We start from the raw sequence: 14,798 nt of genomic DNA, 5'->3' as shown, positions 1-14,798 counted from the left end.
TGGGAAAGAGACCTGGTGTGATTTTGGAAAGCCCACCCTTAAAAACTCTAGGAGCTGTGGGTGTGCTCTGACCCAGATGGGCTCTTGATGAGTTGACACAGACTCAACTGGAGCTAGTTCCGTGTGATTGGGAACCTGGTTTCTCTGGGGAAAATAGAGTCAAACCCGAAACTGAACTGGCAGCCCACTCCACACTGTTAGCAGAGGCGTCCCCACAACTCCTACACACTCTGGCGGCAGGATGATTCAAAGCTGGGTTCAGTTATGTCTACGAAAAATCGAATGAACTGAAGGAGAGAAACGCAAATGTTGATACCGAAAGCCACAGAAATCTATGCCTATAGGGGGGGGGAGTGGGAAGCAAGCCAATTAAATAGCAGTGATAGCTTAATGGGAAGCCAAAGATCTAGAGCCCACCTAATTGCTGGTTCTAGAGGCCAGGTGAAAGGAAGTGAGTTGCCACGGTGCCTCAACCAGGTAATTAAGAAGGAAAAACCAGGTCCTCGTCCCGGAGAAGGTGCTTCTTGTTAGCCATGCACCTTGTACCACTGTCACACCGGCGGGAAGCCGGGGACACGGCGGGTTCCACATAGGCCGGCTGGCCTTGTGGTTAACAAAAACAGACGCGGCCTCCTATTCCTGTGAGTCTTGGAAAGCCACAGGGAAGGTCTACCCTGTCCTACAGGGTCACGATGAGTTGGAATTACCTCGATGGCAGTGAGTGGAATTATCTCTGAGGTGTAGAGATGAGTGCAAATCACAGACCTGCTGGGCGCTCACCTATGTGCTCCGGTGAACACAGCGCACATTCCCCGATTTCTACTCAGATGAAACTGTGATTTCTGTAGGTCAGAATCTCGGAAGGCTTCCGTCTTTCATAGAGAACATACAAAATACACACTTGCTCTCTCCCCCTGTCCTAGGGCTTGCTGCTCAGGTCCCCAGACCCTCCCCAGCCTCCTGTGTATATCCAAACCAACCCGGGATCTCCATTTGTATCCTTCCTTCACTAGCTATTCTGAGGGCCTTTCAAGCCCCCCACTCTAATCCATGCATGGCAAATCATTTGATTAGGAGACAGTTCTTCCTTAATTTGATTAAAAAGCAAGCACTGTTCCCCTTTGCCCCTGCTGTCCAGGTACCACTTGCTGCCTCCCAGGAGGTTGGTGATGGGACTGTGAGGTGGGTGTGCTGACCTGGGAGAGGAGGGAGGGAGGCAGATGGATCCAGGTGGAAAACTTACCTGCGGGTAGACACATAGCAGAAAGATTCAGAAACTGGTTCAGTGGATACCTGTTATCTACTGACGCAGCAGGTGACCCCAACTTCAGGTTTCCATGGTAACACTCCTGCCAGTGTCATTACCTTCTGTCCACCCTGAGGGCCTGCTCAAAGCCCCAACACAAAGTCAGGCTTGTCTTCACTCCCCTTTGGTTCATCCCAGTCAGTCCAGGGACTTTTTTTCTCCGTCTTCTCTTTTCTTAAATACCTATGCACCATGTCCCAGAGGGAACATTCTCGGACAAGAGCATCTTCCTAAACACACAGGCACTAAGTTGGCTTTCCGTGTTGCCAGGTGCCGGGGATGTATTGGAGCTGGCTGCGCGTGGTGTACCCGGGAGAGAAAGTGTATCCACCCCTTCGCGGGGTGTGATCCTCCTGCTTACAAGAAAAACCAGGTAAGGTGACTTTTCTGGGGTGGCAAGTTGAAGCCCAAAGGAATGTGGGGGGTGGTCCCCCCAGCCTTTGCATTTCCCACCTATGTTGAAGGTTGAAGGGGTGCTTTTCATTCCAGGAATGGTGTCAAGTTGCCCAGGAGACAGGGCCACCCTCCGAGATGTCAGGAGGAAAGTTGAAGGAGAATAAGACAAGCAGAAGCAGCCAGAGCTTCCAGGTCAGAGCCCCCAACCCCAACGACTTGGGTTCCTTGGAGAAAAACAAAAACCCACAAATTCCTGATTTTAGTTTCCACCAAATTTATCTTGGAAAAAAAATTTTGGCTTTTTAACTAGGTTTCAGTTAATTGGCTCAATACATCAAAGACGGCACACTCACATAAGAGAAACTAAAACTGGGTAATTATGAAAAATGATGTTGTTCTGCAGGACAGGAACATGTAAAGGTGACTTTGCGGCTTGCTTTCTGTGGGGAGCTAGGAGGAAGTGCGGCACACAGCCAGGAGGGGATTTCAGATTTCAGCTCCAACCAAACCACACCTCAAGTATTGCATTTGTGGGAGGGATGGGGGCGGGCTACCCAGACACCAGAGGAAAACTAACCTCGCTCCACAACTAGGTTTTTCCTGTACTTGGTAGAAAGGGCCTAACCAGTTGCCGAGGGTGCTCAAACAGAAAGGGCCAAGATCTTCACTGCCCTTCTCGAAAGCAGTTATTGCCCCATGAGCTGACCATGGACGTCCAGCTTATTTCCGTCTTAGTGCACTGTCACTGAGCTCCGGGGGGATGGGGATGTGGCCATGTACGTTTCTGGCAGACGGTAATTGGCTTAAAGAGCCCAGAAGCGAAAGCTTGACTCAGGTGACAGGAGTCCGTTGAGCATGGGCTAGCTGGTGGAAAAGCAACACCCAAGGACCAGTTCCTGCTCTCATGAGGTCTCCTCCAGTCGCTTCTGACGCATAGCAGCCCTGCGTGCAGCAGTGAAACACTGCCCCGCCTGCGCCATCTCTTCACAGTGGCACCTGTGCTTGGCCCTGTTGTGCAGCCACTGTGCTGATCCCGAGCCGAGCCTTGGGCCTTCCTGTCTTTCCCTGCCTGGCTCCTGGATCAAGCGTTAGGTCCTTCTCCAGGGACTGGTCTCTCGCGACAACAGGTCCAAAGGCAGGAGACAAAGACTTGCCATCCCGGCTTCCAAGGAGCATTCCGGCTGTTGTTCTTGCAAGACCACTGTGTCTGTTTGGCTGGCAGCCCACAGCATGTGCAATGAAACTGCGGCCCGTCAGCAAACAGTCAACTCCCTTTCTAATCTGTGGCTTTCATTTGCCCGTTTGCTGCGGTTTAAAGGTCAAGTGCCAATAAGTAGCACATTTTTAATAATTATAAAAAAGTGGATGGTAACGTTGAGTGAATTAAGCAGAAGGCAAGCACATGTGAATAAAAATGAATTACGGAGTTAAAGGCATTCGGAAAGCTTGGTATACAAGTACTATTGCCAGACATGCAAAGATGTTGAGGCTTTATGAAGTGATGGGCCACTTTTGCTTCCTATTGATTGATGAGAAACCAAGAGAGTGATTTGGATCAAAGAGATAATAGCTTTTTTTATTAGTAAACTCTTTATTTTGAGGTAATTGTAGGTTTGCATACAATTGTACAAAATAATAGGGAGAGACCCAAACCAAACACCCACCATCACAGAGTTGATTCCAACTCGTAGCAGCCCTGTAGGATTTCCAAGGCTGTAAAGCTTCAATGGAGCAGACAGCCTCCTCTTTCTCCCAAAGAGTGACTAGTGGGTTTGAACCACTGACCTTGAGGATAGCAGTTCAACTCTTACTTGATAGCACCACCAGGGCTCCTTACCGAGAGACCCAGGTACCCTTTACCCAGTTTTCCCCAATGGTAAAGTAACACCTCGAAAAACTATAGAACAATATCACACCTCTGTATCAATATGCATTGGTAAGAGTCAAGCTACAGGACATTCCCACTGACGTAAGAATTCCCCTTTTATAGCTCCCTTCCTGCCTCCCATCTAGTTCTGAACTCCTGGCAGCTATAAAAACCTCTTCTCCATTTCTGTAATTTTGTAATTTCAAGACTTTTATATGAATCGAATCAGGCAATATGGACCCTTTGGGAAGTGGCTTTGTTTCACTCCACGTCGTTCCAACAGATTCATCCGAGTTGTGTGTTATCACTAACTTGTTTTTTATTCTTTGCTGAGTAGTGTTCCGGCCCGGCCCCTTTTAAACTTACCATAAGAAAGAAAAGAAGTGTACAGTCCCTCCCCACTGGCTTTCCTGTGCTTTGCCTTCCTGTACCTTTGAACTCTGAAGCTTCTGTGGGTCACCAGCAGAGCAGGAGGAGGCCCCAAAGAAACAAGTCCATCTTTGAGTGCTTCTCTGAAGATTACCTTCCTTCATTTGGAGAAAGACATTTTCAACAAAATGTTGACACTGGGGCTTGGGGCTTTTTTGTCTTTCTTTATATGACTCAGCAGAACAAAACTCACGGTTTGTTGGTAGGGAATAGAGCATTATTTGTCCCTGCGGGGAGGGCTTGTGCACTGGATAGCACTGCTTTTATTTGTCTTTCATTATCACAAAGCATGTGTAACAACATCCGGGTTTCTAGTGTGGCTCCTGGTGTTGGCCTTGACTGAAGCACCCAAGCTCTTTGCATCTCTTTTCCTAGAAGAGAAGCCGTGGGAAGCTTTACTTCAATTCAGAGCACTGAGGACTTCCCGTAACCAGCCACTGGAGACAGGAGACGGGCACGGCGCAGATGTAGTCCCAAACAGCAGTGATGCTCTTGGGAGCCTTCTGTTTAGAGATATTTCTCAAGCACCTACTAGATCAGTGGTTCTCACCCTTCCTAATGCTGCGACCCTTTAATACAGTTCCTCATGTGGTAGTGACGCCCCAACCATAAAATTATTTTTGTTACTACTTCATAACTGTCATTTTGCTACTGTTATGAATCAGGCGACCCCTGTGAAAGGGTCGTTTGACCCCCAAAGGGGTCTTGACCCACAGGTTGAGAACCGCTGTACTAGCTAGACCCTGTTATACTGAACTGGCTACTGTGGAAAGGATGCGCCATGAATCAGCCACAGCTGTCACCATCAGTCTCAAGAATCTTCCACACTACCACTTAAAGAATATCAGCATAGGAAACCCAGAGAGCCTCTATGTCTTGGGCCTTGTCTTAGTCAACCCTGTATGTCTAGGTCCACTGCCTGGTAGTTAAAAGCACTTAATCAGTGTGGTTGGTTAAGTCTTTGAGTGATGCATAGATTGATTGACAGAGATGGCATTTGGCTGGCTGGCCTTTGGAGGAGCAAGCAGCCTTCAGACATGGATAGTTGGAATAGGGAGTCTTCTAAATAGAGGGACTGGCGTGAGCAAAATTGTAATGGAGTGGGGGGCATCTGGGGAGGGGGCAGGAAATTCCAGAGTGTGCATTGCAGGAAACCCAGAGCAGTGCAATTTAGCCAGAGCCGAGGCAGCGGGGATTATGGGGCATAAGTTTAATATGACCTCAGACCTCAAATGCATCGGGCCTTACATACCAGGTTTAGGAGTTCTGGCTTTATTCTTCAGGAGCAACAGATGATCACTTCAGAGCATTTTTTTAATGTACACAGTTGCTTATTCAAGACCATGAACTTATGAGGTCGGATCCTTGATTCAGCCCAAGTTTGGGCCAGTTATCCTCAGAGCCTCATGGCCTCAGTGCTCGTCTCTGCACATTGACCAGAGATCTGTGGGCTCTCATTGACGAGAGGGATGCATTAAAGTCAACCTTCACCAAAATAAGGAAACTAACCAAGAAACCTATGTTTGTCTTTTAGATGAGAAGTATGTTAGCGATAAAGGCCTGTCTCCTGCCCCCCTCCCCCATCCTTTCTTCTGGCCTTGCCTCCTGCCTCCTTTGCAGGAAACCCATATATTTAATAAGTGAAACTCTGTCAAGGACCGTTGGCCCTGCCACCCTAACCACTTTCCTTCCTCTTCTCAGCAATCTGGTGTCTTCACCTGACTCGAGCAGGCAGCTGACCTCACTTTCCTGTTCTCAAGGGAAGGTGGTAAAGATCTATGAGATGATGTTGTTCCAATATGCGTTATCTGCTGACCCTCCTGCTATGCTTCTTGCTATGGGCAGTAATAAAGCCTATCGAGTCATGTCTCCTGCTCCTGAGGAATTTACAAGCAAGCTGTTCTTTCTTTTTCTTCTGTGCCCTGTCTTGTCTCTTCCTCCCCCTCAGTTTGAATGGGCATTTTAATTTCTCACAGGCAGGCCAAATCTACTCATTGGGTACTGTGGAATTGACTCCCCACCGTTCGCTCTTAAAAATGGTGCTTGGGCACCTACTATGTGTTCGGCAGAGAGGAATAATGTCTACCATGTGGAGCTGACATGGTAGCACTAGAATACTTGGGGTGAAGAGAGACTCATTTTTGTGAAGCAGTGGATTGTACCCAACAGAAAAGGTCATTAGAAAGAATATCAGAATGTACTAAATGGAGTATTGATAGCTAGCATTTGTTGAGCATGTGCTGTCCTAACCTCAGAGTATCAACCACTATATGTAAACCTCACGACCTGCTTGTTCCATTTATAGATAAGGACATTTTGGCTTAGTGAGAATAAATAAGTAGTGAAAGGTAGACAAGAGATTTGAACCCAGGCAGTCTGACTCCAGAGCCCACAGTTTTAACTACTACTCTGCATTATACCAGAAGTCCTGGTTGGGTGGTTAAGCACTTGATGGGCAACTGAAAGGTTGGAAGTTTGAACCTAGTCAAATGCTCTATGGGGGGAAAGCCTGTCAGTCTGCTCCCATAAAAATTATTAATATATTTTTAAATACTTTTATTTGGGGCTCTTACATCTCTTATCACAATCCATACATTCATCCAGTGTGTCAAGCACATTTGCACACATGCCACCATCATCATTTTCAAAGCATTATCTTCCCACTTAAGCCCCTGATATCAGCTACCCATTTCTTCCCCCACCCTCCCTCACAAACCCTTGATAAGTTGTAGATTGTTTCCATATCTTACATAATCTTCACCCACTTTTCCGTTATTCATCCCCCTGAGAGGGGGTTCCAGATTGATCCTTATGATCCATTCCCCCTTTCTCCCATCCCCCCCTCCCCTAATCCTCCTGGTATCTCTACTCTCCTTGTTGGCCCTGAGGGGATTATCTATCCTGGATTCCCTGTGTTGTGGGCTCTTATCTATAACAGTGTTCATGCTCTGGTCTAATCTGATTTGTAAGGCAGACTTGAGGTCATGCTAGTGGGGGGAAGGAAGCACCAAAGAACTAGAGGAAAGTTGTGTGTTTCATCGGTGCTATACTGCACCCTGACTGGCTCATCTCTTCCCTGTGACCCCTCTGTGAGGGGATGTCCTATTGTCTACAATAGGCTTTGGGTCTCCACTCCATGCCCTTCCCCCTCTCCCACCAATTCACCTTAGGTATGGTTTTGTTCTTGGTCTTAGATGCCTGATACCTGATCCCATTGGCACCTCATGATCGCACAGGCTGGTGTCCTTCTTCCATGTGGGTTTGGTTGCTTCTCAGCTAGATGGCCACTTGTTTATCTTCAAGCTTTTAAGACCCCAGATGTTATGTCTTTTGATAGCTGGGCATCATCAGCTTTTTTTCCCTTACATTTGCTATGCACCCATTTTGTCTTCAGCAATCATGTCAGGAAGGTGAGCATCACAGAATGCCAGATTGTTAGATCAAAGTGTTCTTGTGTTAAAGGAGTACTTGAGTCGAGGCCCAATGTCCATCTGCAACCTTAATTATTAACATATAGCTATGAGTACATGGTTCTATTCTCCTCTTGTTATATATATATTTACATGTGTACATGCCTGTATTTAGGCTTCTATAAATGTCCTTTGCCTCCTGGTTCTTTCCTCTCTTTCCTTTTGCTTTCCTCTTGTCCCACCATTATGTTCGGCCTTCATTCGGGTTTAGTAATTCCTCACTGCTACATGCATAAAAATTATTACTGTTGTTCTTCAGTGACCTTGAGTTGGTTCCAACTCTTAGGGACCCTATGGACAATGGAACAAAACACTACTCAGAAGGGTACCCTCTTTACAGTTATTGCTGTTTGAGTTAATGTTGTAACCAGTGCGGTGGCTCATCTCTTGAGGGCCTTCCTCTTTATCACTGACTCTAGGTCAGTGGTTCTCAACCTGTGGGTCACAATGCCTTGGGGGGTTGAACAACCCTTTCGCAGGGTCACCCATTCATAACAGTAGCAAAATGACAGTAATGAAATAGCAACAAAAATTATTTCATGGTTGGGGTCACCACAACATGAGCAGCTGTATTAAAGGGTCGCAGCATTAGGAAGGTTGAGAACCACTGCTCTAGATTATCAAGAGCATGATATACCCTCCTGATAACATGACCAAAGTCTCACCATCCTTCTTAGGAGCATACTTCTTAGGACTACATTTTTCTTGGATTCATGTAGATTTCTGGAAATCCATGACTATTTCAGCATTGTTCACCATTACTTAAATTCAAAGACATTAATTCTTCTTTGGTCTACCTTAGATATTGTCCAGATTCCCAGGTAGATGGCTTTCCCGTGTGGATGTTATTTATGATATTTCTCAATCAAATGAGAATGATGTCTCTAAGGTGGTTCAGGGACATATATAAACCATAGATATAAGAATGGATTTCGAGCTCACTTAATTGTAGCCCTAATCTAAGCACAATTATTATTAGGACATGGCCCTACTCCATACTTGCCCTCATGTAGAGATCACTGAAGATACAGATGTCCTAGCAAAGTGACGTGAAGAAATCATATGGAGCCTGACTGTCAGAAAGAATAGCATTGGGAGTCTTCAGGTTTGTCTTAAACAACCATCATTTGAATGAAATCTTCATAGAGAAGCACACAAACCTGTGTGATCCAAGGTTTGTAAATAATAAAATCCAAGACAAAAGGAAGGAACAATTTGAAGAGGAACACATCCCTCACCCCCCCCCAAAAAAAAAAACGGAAAAAAACTCTCTTGGGTGGAACTTTTGTAGTACACATTTTCCCCACTAGGCAAGCATCCAGCAACTCACTCTGAGTTAGTGCACCCAGTGGCATCTCCTGGGAAGATTCTCTCTGGTACAGTGAATTTTTTTTGTAAAAGCAGTTTCTCTCAAACCTCGCTTTTTGTGATGGTCAATTTAAGAGAGCAGCATGCATCTGAGAAATTTTGTTTCCTGCTTGGGAGAAATGTTATAATGTTGAACACACCTTCAAGGACAGCACTATAGGAAAAAATCAAGTGTACAAATGGTTTTCTCATTTCAAAAGCAATGGACCGTTGAAGAGATGGGGAAGTTATCTGGACTATGTTGGAGCTCAGTTCAATGGGTTGTAATGGAAGATTTGGGAGTGAGAAGGGTCTCTGTGAAATGTGTGCCTCGGGTTCTGATTGACCAGGAAAAAGAGCCTTGCAGTGGAAACATGCTGTGCTTTGAAAGAACAGCTCTGAAGAGCCCCAGACTTTTTTCCCAAGGTCATTACTATTGATGAGACATGGTGTGCTATTCTTTTTTAATTCTATTGTTGTTAGATTTTTTAAATAAATCATTTTTGGGGGGCTTTTGCAGCTCTTAGAACAATTCGTAAATTAATTGTGTCAAGCACATTTGTACAAAGGTTGCCATCATAATTTTCAAAACATTTTTTCTACTTAGAGTCCTTGGTATCAGCTCTTTTTTCCCTTGCTTCTTCACTCTTCCACCCCTGTGACCCCTTTATAAATTATAAATAATTTTTACATCTTGCACTGTCTGCTGTTTCCCTTCACCTCTGTTTCTGTTATTTGTCCCTCCACCCCCACCCCTCATTGTGATCCGTTCCCCCTTTCACATCCTTGTCCTCCCCCCTTACCCTCCCCTCATGGTATCACTCCATTATTGTTCCTGAAGGATTTATCTGTCTTGATTCTGTGTGTCCAGAGCTCTTATCTGTACCAGTGTATAAGCTCCAGTCTAGCTTGATTTGTAAGACAGAACTATGGTCATGATCGCGGGAGGGGGAGGAAGCATTAAAGAACTAGAGGAATGTTGTGTGTTTTGTCAGTGCTAGACTGCACCTTACTGGCTCATCCCTTCTTTGTGACCCTTCTGTGAGGTGATGTCCAATTGTCTACAGGTGGGCTTTGGGTCTCCACTCTGACCCTTCTCATTCACATTGATCTGATTGTTTTGGGTCTTCTGATGCCTTGTAACTGATCCTGTCGACAGCTTGTGATCACACAGGTTGGTGTGCTTCATCCATGTGGACTTTGTTGCTTACCTGTTAGATGGCCACTTGTTTAACTTCAAGCCTTTAAGGCCCCAGATGCTATATCTTCTACTAGCCAGGTACCATCAGCTTTCTTTACCATATTTGCTTTTGTACCCATTTTGCCTTCAGTGATTGTGTTGGGAAGGTGAGTATCATGGAGTGCTATGTTATTAGAACAAAGTGTTATGTTGAGAGAAAACTTAAGTAGAGGCTCAAAGTCTGCCTGCTACCTTTATAATTTAACAGATAAATATATGTACATAGCTCAGTATCCCATCCTTATATATTAATATGTTTGTATATCCCTATATTTATACATCTACATATGAATTTTGCCTCCTACTTCATTCTTATTTCCTTTTTAAAAATTTGACACCCTATCATTTCTTTTCCCTTTGACTCATTTAAAATTTGTATTAGTTTTTTTTATTATTTTCTGCTTTTTGATTAAGATTTTTCTCTGTTATTTTGTTGTTGGATGTTATTGTATTTCAGAAAAATAAAATTTAGGATAGGTAAATCTATAGAGACAGTAACTGTATTAATAATTTCTGAAGGTTATGACAGGGAGGTTGGTGGAATATGGGGAAATAATGAGCACAAGAAAAAAGGAAAACTTCTAAAGTAGATGTGGTATTGATGGCACGATTCTTTTTAAGAGGTTTAAACCATTGCATTATATATTATGTGAATTATATATCAGTAAAACTGTTAAAATTAAGAAAGAAAATACCATAGGTTGGGTCAGGTGTACCTTAGTCTCCAAAGGAAGATCTTTGCTTCCAAATACTTAAGAGGTCTTTCACACAGAATTTCCCAGTACAATGCATCATTTGATGTCATAACTGCTGCCTCCTCCCTTGCTTGTGGTGGCATACGTGTTGTCGTAGTGTGGTTGTGTATAAGTCTGGGTAGATGAGAGAAACAAATTAATAGACACTCAAGTGTGTTTAAGAGAGCTCTATATAAACAGTAATTGTATATTAAGAAAACATCCCAGCCCAGTCTAGATCTAGTCCATTAGTCTAATATTAGCCCATATGTCTGGTACCATTCTATAAATTCCTCTTCAGACTCATGCAACACATGCAATGATGCTGAATGCAGGAAGATCACAGACTAGTAGGTGGGAAGTCTTGTGGATCTAGTGGCAGTGGAAGTATCTCAGTGCTGGCGTGGGTCTCCACGTGGCTCCTCCAGCTCCAGGGCTCTAGCTCCATGTGTCTTGTCAGCAGGGAGACAAAGCAAAATGTGTGGGTCTGAAATCCAGTGAGCATTTTTTCTCTGTAGTAGCACCTCCAAATGAGGTCATCAAGCTGAGACCTGATTGACAGGCTAAGCTCCACCCCTTCACTCTTAAAAGTCTCAAGTTGACACCAGATTATGTAACTACCGTAAGTAGCTTATGTGTTGCTGTGCTGCTGGAAGCTATGCCACCAGTGTATCAAATACCAGAAGGGTCACTCTTGGTGAACAGGTTCAGTGGAGCTTCCAGACTCAGAACAGACTAGGAAGAAGGAAGAGGTAATCTACTTCAGAGGGATTAGCTACTGAAATGCTTAAGAATAGAATATTGTCTAATACAGTGCCTGAAGATGAGCCCAACAGGTAGACTGGCACTCAAAATACCACTGGAGAAAACATATTTCCTCAAATTAGAGTTGACCTTAAGGACATGGATGGAGCAAAGCTTTGGGGAAGTTTATTTGCTGTTATGGCACTATTGAAACTAAGTAGAAACAGCTGCAAACATCTTGTAGTAATCAAAATGTGGAATGTACAAAGCATAAATCTAGAAAATGTTAAACTCATCAAAAATGAAACAGAACACATAAAATTGAATATCTAGGTGTCAGTAAGTTGAAATAAACATATGTAGGCCTTTTGGATTGGATGTTCATGTGGTGTACTATACAAGAAGGATGGTTCCACATTTAGCATTGAAACAAACTCAAAAAAAATTCAAGATCTATCTTGGAGTACAAGGTAACCAAAGGATATTATTTGATATTATTCAGATTTATGTAACAACCACCAAAAACAGTGCTGAAAAAAATTGAAGAATTCTACCAATTCTACTAACTCTAGGTTGAAGTTGTCAAGGATTTTGTCTTGTTTGGATCCAAAATCAATGCTCATCAAAGCAGCAGTTGAGATCAAAATATGTGTTGCATTAGGGAAATACTTTAGTGTATTGGAGAACAAGGATGCTGCTGTGAGGACTAAGGTGCACCTGATCCAAACCTTGGTATTCTCCATTGCATCAAATGCATGTGAAAGTGGGATATTGAATGAGGATTATAGAAAAAATCAATACAAAGTACCATGGAGTGCTAAAAGAACAAACAGATCTCTCTTGGAAGAACTATAGCCAGAGTGCTTCTTAGAGGCAAAGATGGCAAGATTTCATCTTACACACTTTGGACATATTGTCAGAAGAGACCAGTCCCTTGGGAAGGACATCATGTTGGTAAAGTGGAAGGGCGGCTAAAAAGAGGAAGGCTCTCAGGAGTTGGATGGACACAGTGGCTGCATCAGTAAACTCCGGCACAGGAGCAATTGGGAGGATGGCACAGGATGGGACAGTGTTCTGTTCTGTTGTGCATCATGTCTTCCTGGGTCTGAGCTGAATTGATGACGCCTGACAACAACAGTAACCAACTTCAGCCATATGTTGCTGGTGATTGGAACTTGAAAGTTGAAAAGAAGAGGTAGCATTAGTATTGGGAAAATATGGCCCTGGTGATTAGAAAATGAAATTGCAGATCGCCTAATAAGATTTTGCAAGACTGATGATTTTCTTCATTGCAAATACATTTCAACAACATAAACAATGACTGTATGCATGGACTTTGCCTGATGAGCTTCACAGGAATCAAACTGGCTCTATCTGTGGGAAGAGACAATGGAGAAACTCAATGTCATTGGCCAAAGCAAGGCCAGGGGTCCACGATGGAACAGATGATCAATTGCTCATAAGTAAGCTGCAATTGAAGCTGAACAAAATGAAAACTAGTCCATGAGAACCAAAATACAATCCTGAGCATACTCCACCAGTGTTTAGAGACCATCTCAAGAAAAGATTCTAACACATGGGACACTGATGACAGAGCCCAGATGAGCAGTGGGATGACATCAAGAACATCCTGCGTGAAGGAATCGAGAGGTCACCAGAAAGACAGGAAAGACCAAAGTGGATGTCAGCAGAGACTCTGAAACTTGCTCTTAAATGTGGAATAGTGAAAGCAAATGGAAGAAATGATAAAGTTAAAGGGCTGAACAGAAAGTTTCAAAAGGCAGCTTGAGAAAACAAAGTAAGACATTTTAATGAAATGTACAAAGACCGGGAGTTAGAAATCAAAAAAGGAAGAGCATGCGCACCATTTCTCAAGCTGGGAAAAAAAAAGGAAATATTCAAGACTTGAGTTATAATATTGAAAGATTCTATGGACAAAATATCGACTGCTTCAGGAAGCATCTAAAAAAGGTGGAAGGCTTAAACAGTCACTGTAATAAAAAGAATTGGTCAACATTCAGCCATCTCTAGAGGGAGCATATGAGCAAGAGCCAATGACAGTAAAGGAAGAAATCCAGGCTTCACTGGTGGCATTGGCCAAAGCCAAGGCTCCAGGAACTGATGGACTATCAGTTGGAATGTTTCCAAAAAACGATACAGTTCTGGAAGCACTATGCTAAAAAATTTGGAAGGCAACTATCTGGCCAACCAAATGGGAGGGATCTATATGTGGACCATTCCAAAATAAGGTAGATCATAAAAAACTATGTACAATATTGGGAAGAATGGGAATTCCAGAGCCCTCATTCTGGTCAGGAAGAACCTGCAGATAGACTGAGAAGCAGTTGTTAGAACAAAACAAAGAGGTGTTGCGTGATATTGAATCAGGGAAGATGTGTGTCAAGGTAGTATTCTTTCAGCATATTTAGTCAATCCATTTGCTGAGGTAATAACCTGAGATGCTTAACTGTAAGAAGAATAATTCCGCAGCCGGACTGGAGCAAGGCTCACCAACAATCTGCAGTACACAGAGGGCAGAATGTTTCTTGCTAAACTTGAAGGGTACTTGAAGCACTTGCTAATGAAGATCACAACTCGATGTTGTGATTACAACTCTATGAAAATAAAACAAAAAATCCTCACAGCTTCGTGAGAGACAACACCATGATAAATGAAGAAAAGACTGATTGTGGGGTCCACAGTCAATGTTCATGTGAGCAGCTGTCAATAAATCAAACGATTGATAGAATGAGTCGATCTGCTTACACAAGATGCATCAAAAGCGGTAAGAGCAAAGATGTGTCTTTGAGGACGAAGGCGTGCCTGACTTCCGCCACACGGTGTTTTCAATTGCCTCATCTGTGCTTGGCAGCTCCACAGCGACCTGAGAAGAATGGATGCATCTGAATTCTGAGGTTGGTAACGAATATTAAAAGGACCAGTATTATCCAGAAGAGCAAGCAAATCTGTCATGGAGGAAGTACAACCCGAATGGTTCTTAGAAAGGAGGCGGCAAGACTTCTGCAATTTGAACGTGCGATCAGGAGAGACCTAGCGCTTGGTCAAGTAGAGGGTGGGAGAAAAAGAGGAAACCCCTCAAGGGACAGCGGATTAACATCTCCATCTCGGCTGCAGCCGTGCTCGGCCATTGGAACAATTCTAAGGACGATGCCGGACTGAGCAGGGCTTCATTCTATTGTGAGTCAGCATGAGTTAGTGTTGACTTGACGGCCCTCAACCACCACAGCAGTTTCCTGAGGGCAAG

General features: G+C 43.9%; 1 protein-coding gene across 1 annotated transcript in view; it reads left to right on the top strand.

Moving 5' to 3' along the window:
• PLXNC1 (plexin C1) overlaps positions 1 to 14,798 on the top strand; it is a 203,715-nt gene that overhangs the window by 93,236 nt on the left and 95,681 nt on the right. Inside the window, exons 8-9 of the mRNA XM_075551175.1 lie at positions 1,577 to 1,679; positions 1,796 to 1,894. Of these exons, the coding sequence (XP_075407290.1) occupies positions 1,577 to 1,679; positions 1,796 to 1,894 (202 nt within the window). The remainder of the gene's footprint in view (positions 1 to 1,576; positions 1,680 to 1,795; positions 1,895 to 14,798) is intronic.

This window comes from Tenrec ecaudatus, chromosome 6 (assembly GCF_050624435.1).
Source record: "Tenrec ecaudatus isolate mTenEca1 chromosome 6, mTenEca1.hap1, whole genome shotgun sequence".
NCBI classification, from domain to species: domain Eukaryota; kingdom Metazoa; phylum Chordata; class Mammalia; order Afrosoricida; family Tenrecidae; genus Tenrec; species Tenrec ecaudatus.
The sequence above is the reverse complement of the archived record's forward strand: the minus strand, read 5'-3'. Positions and strand labels throughout refer to the sequence as shown.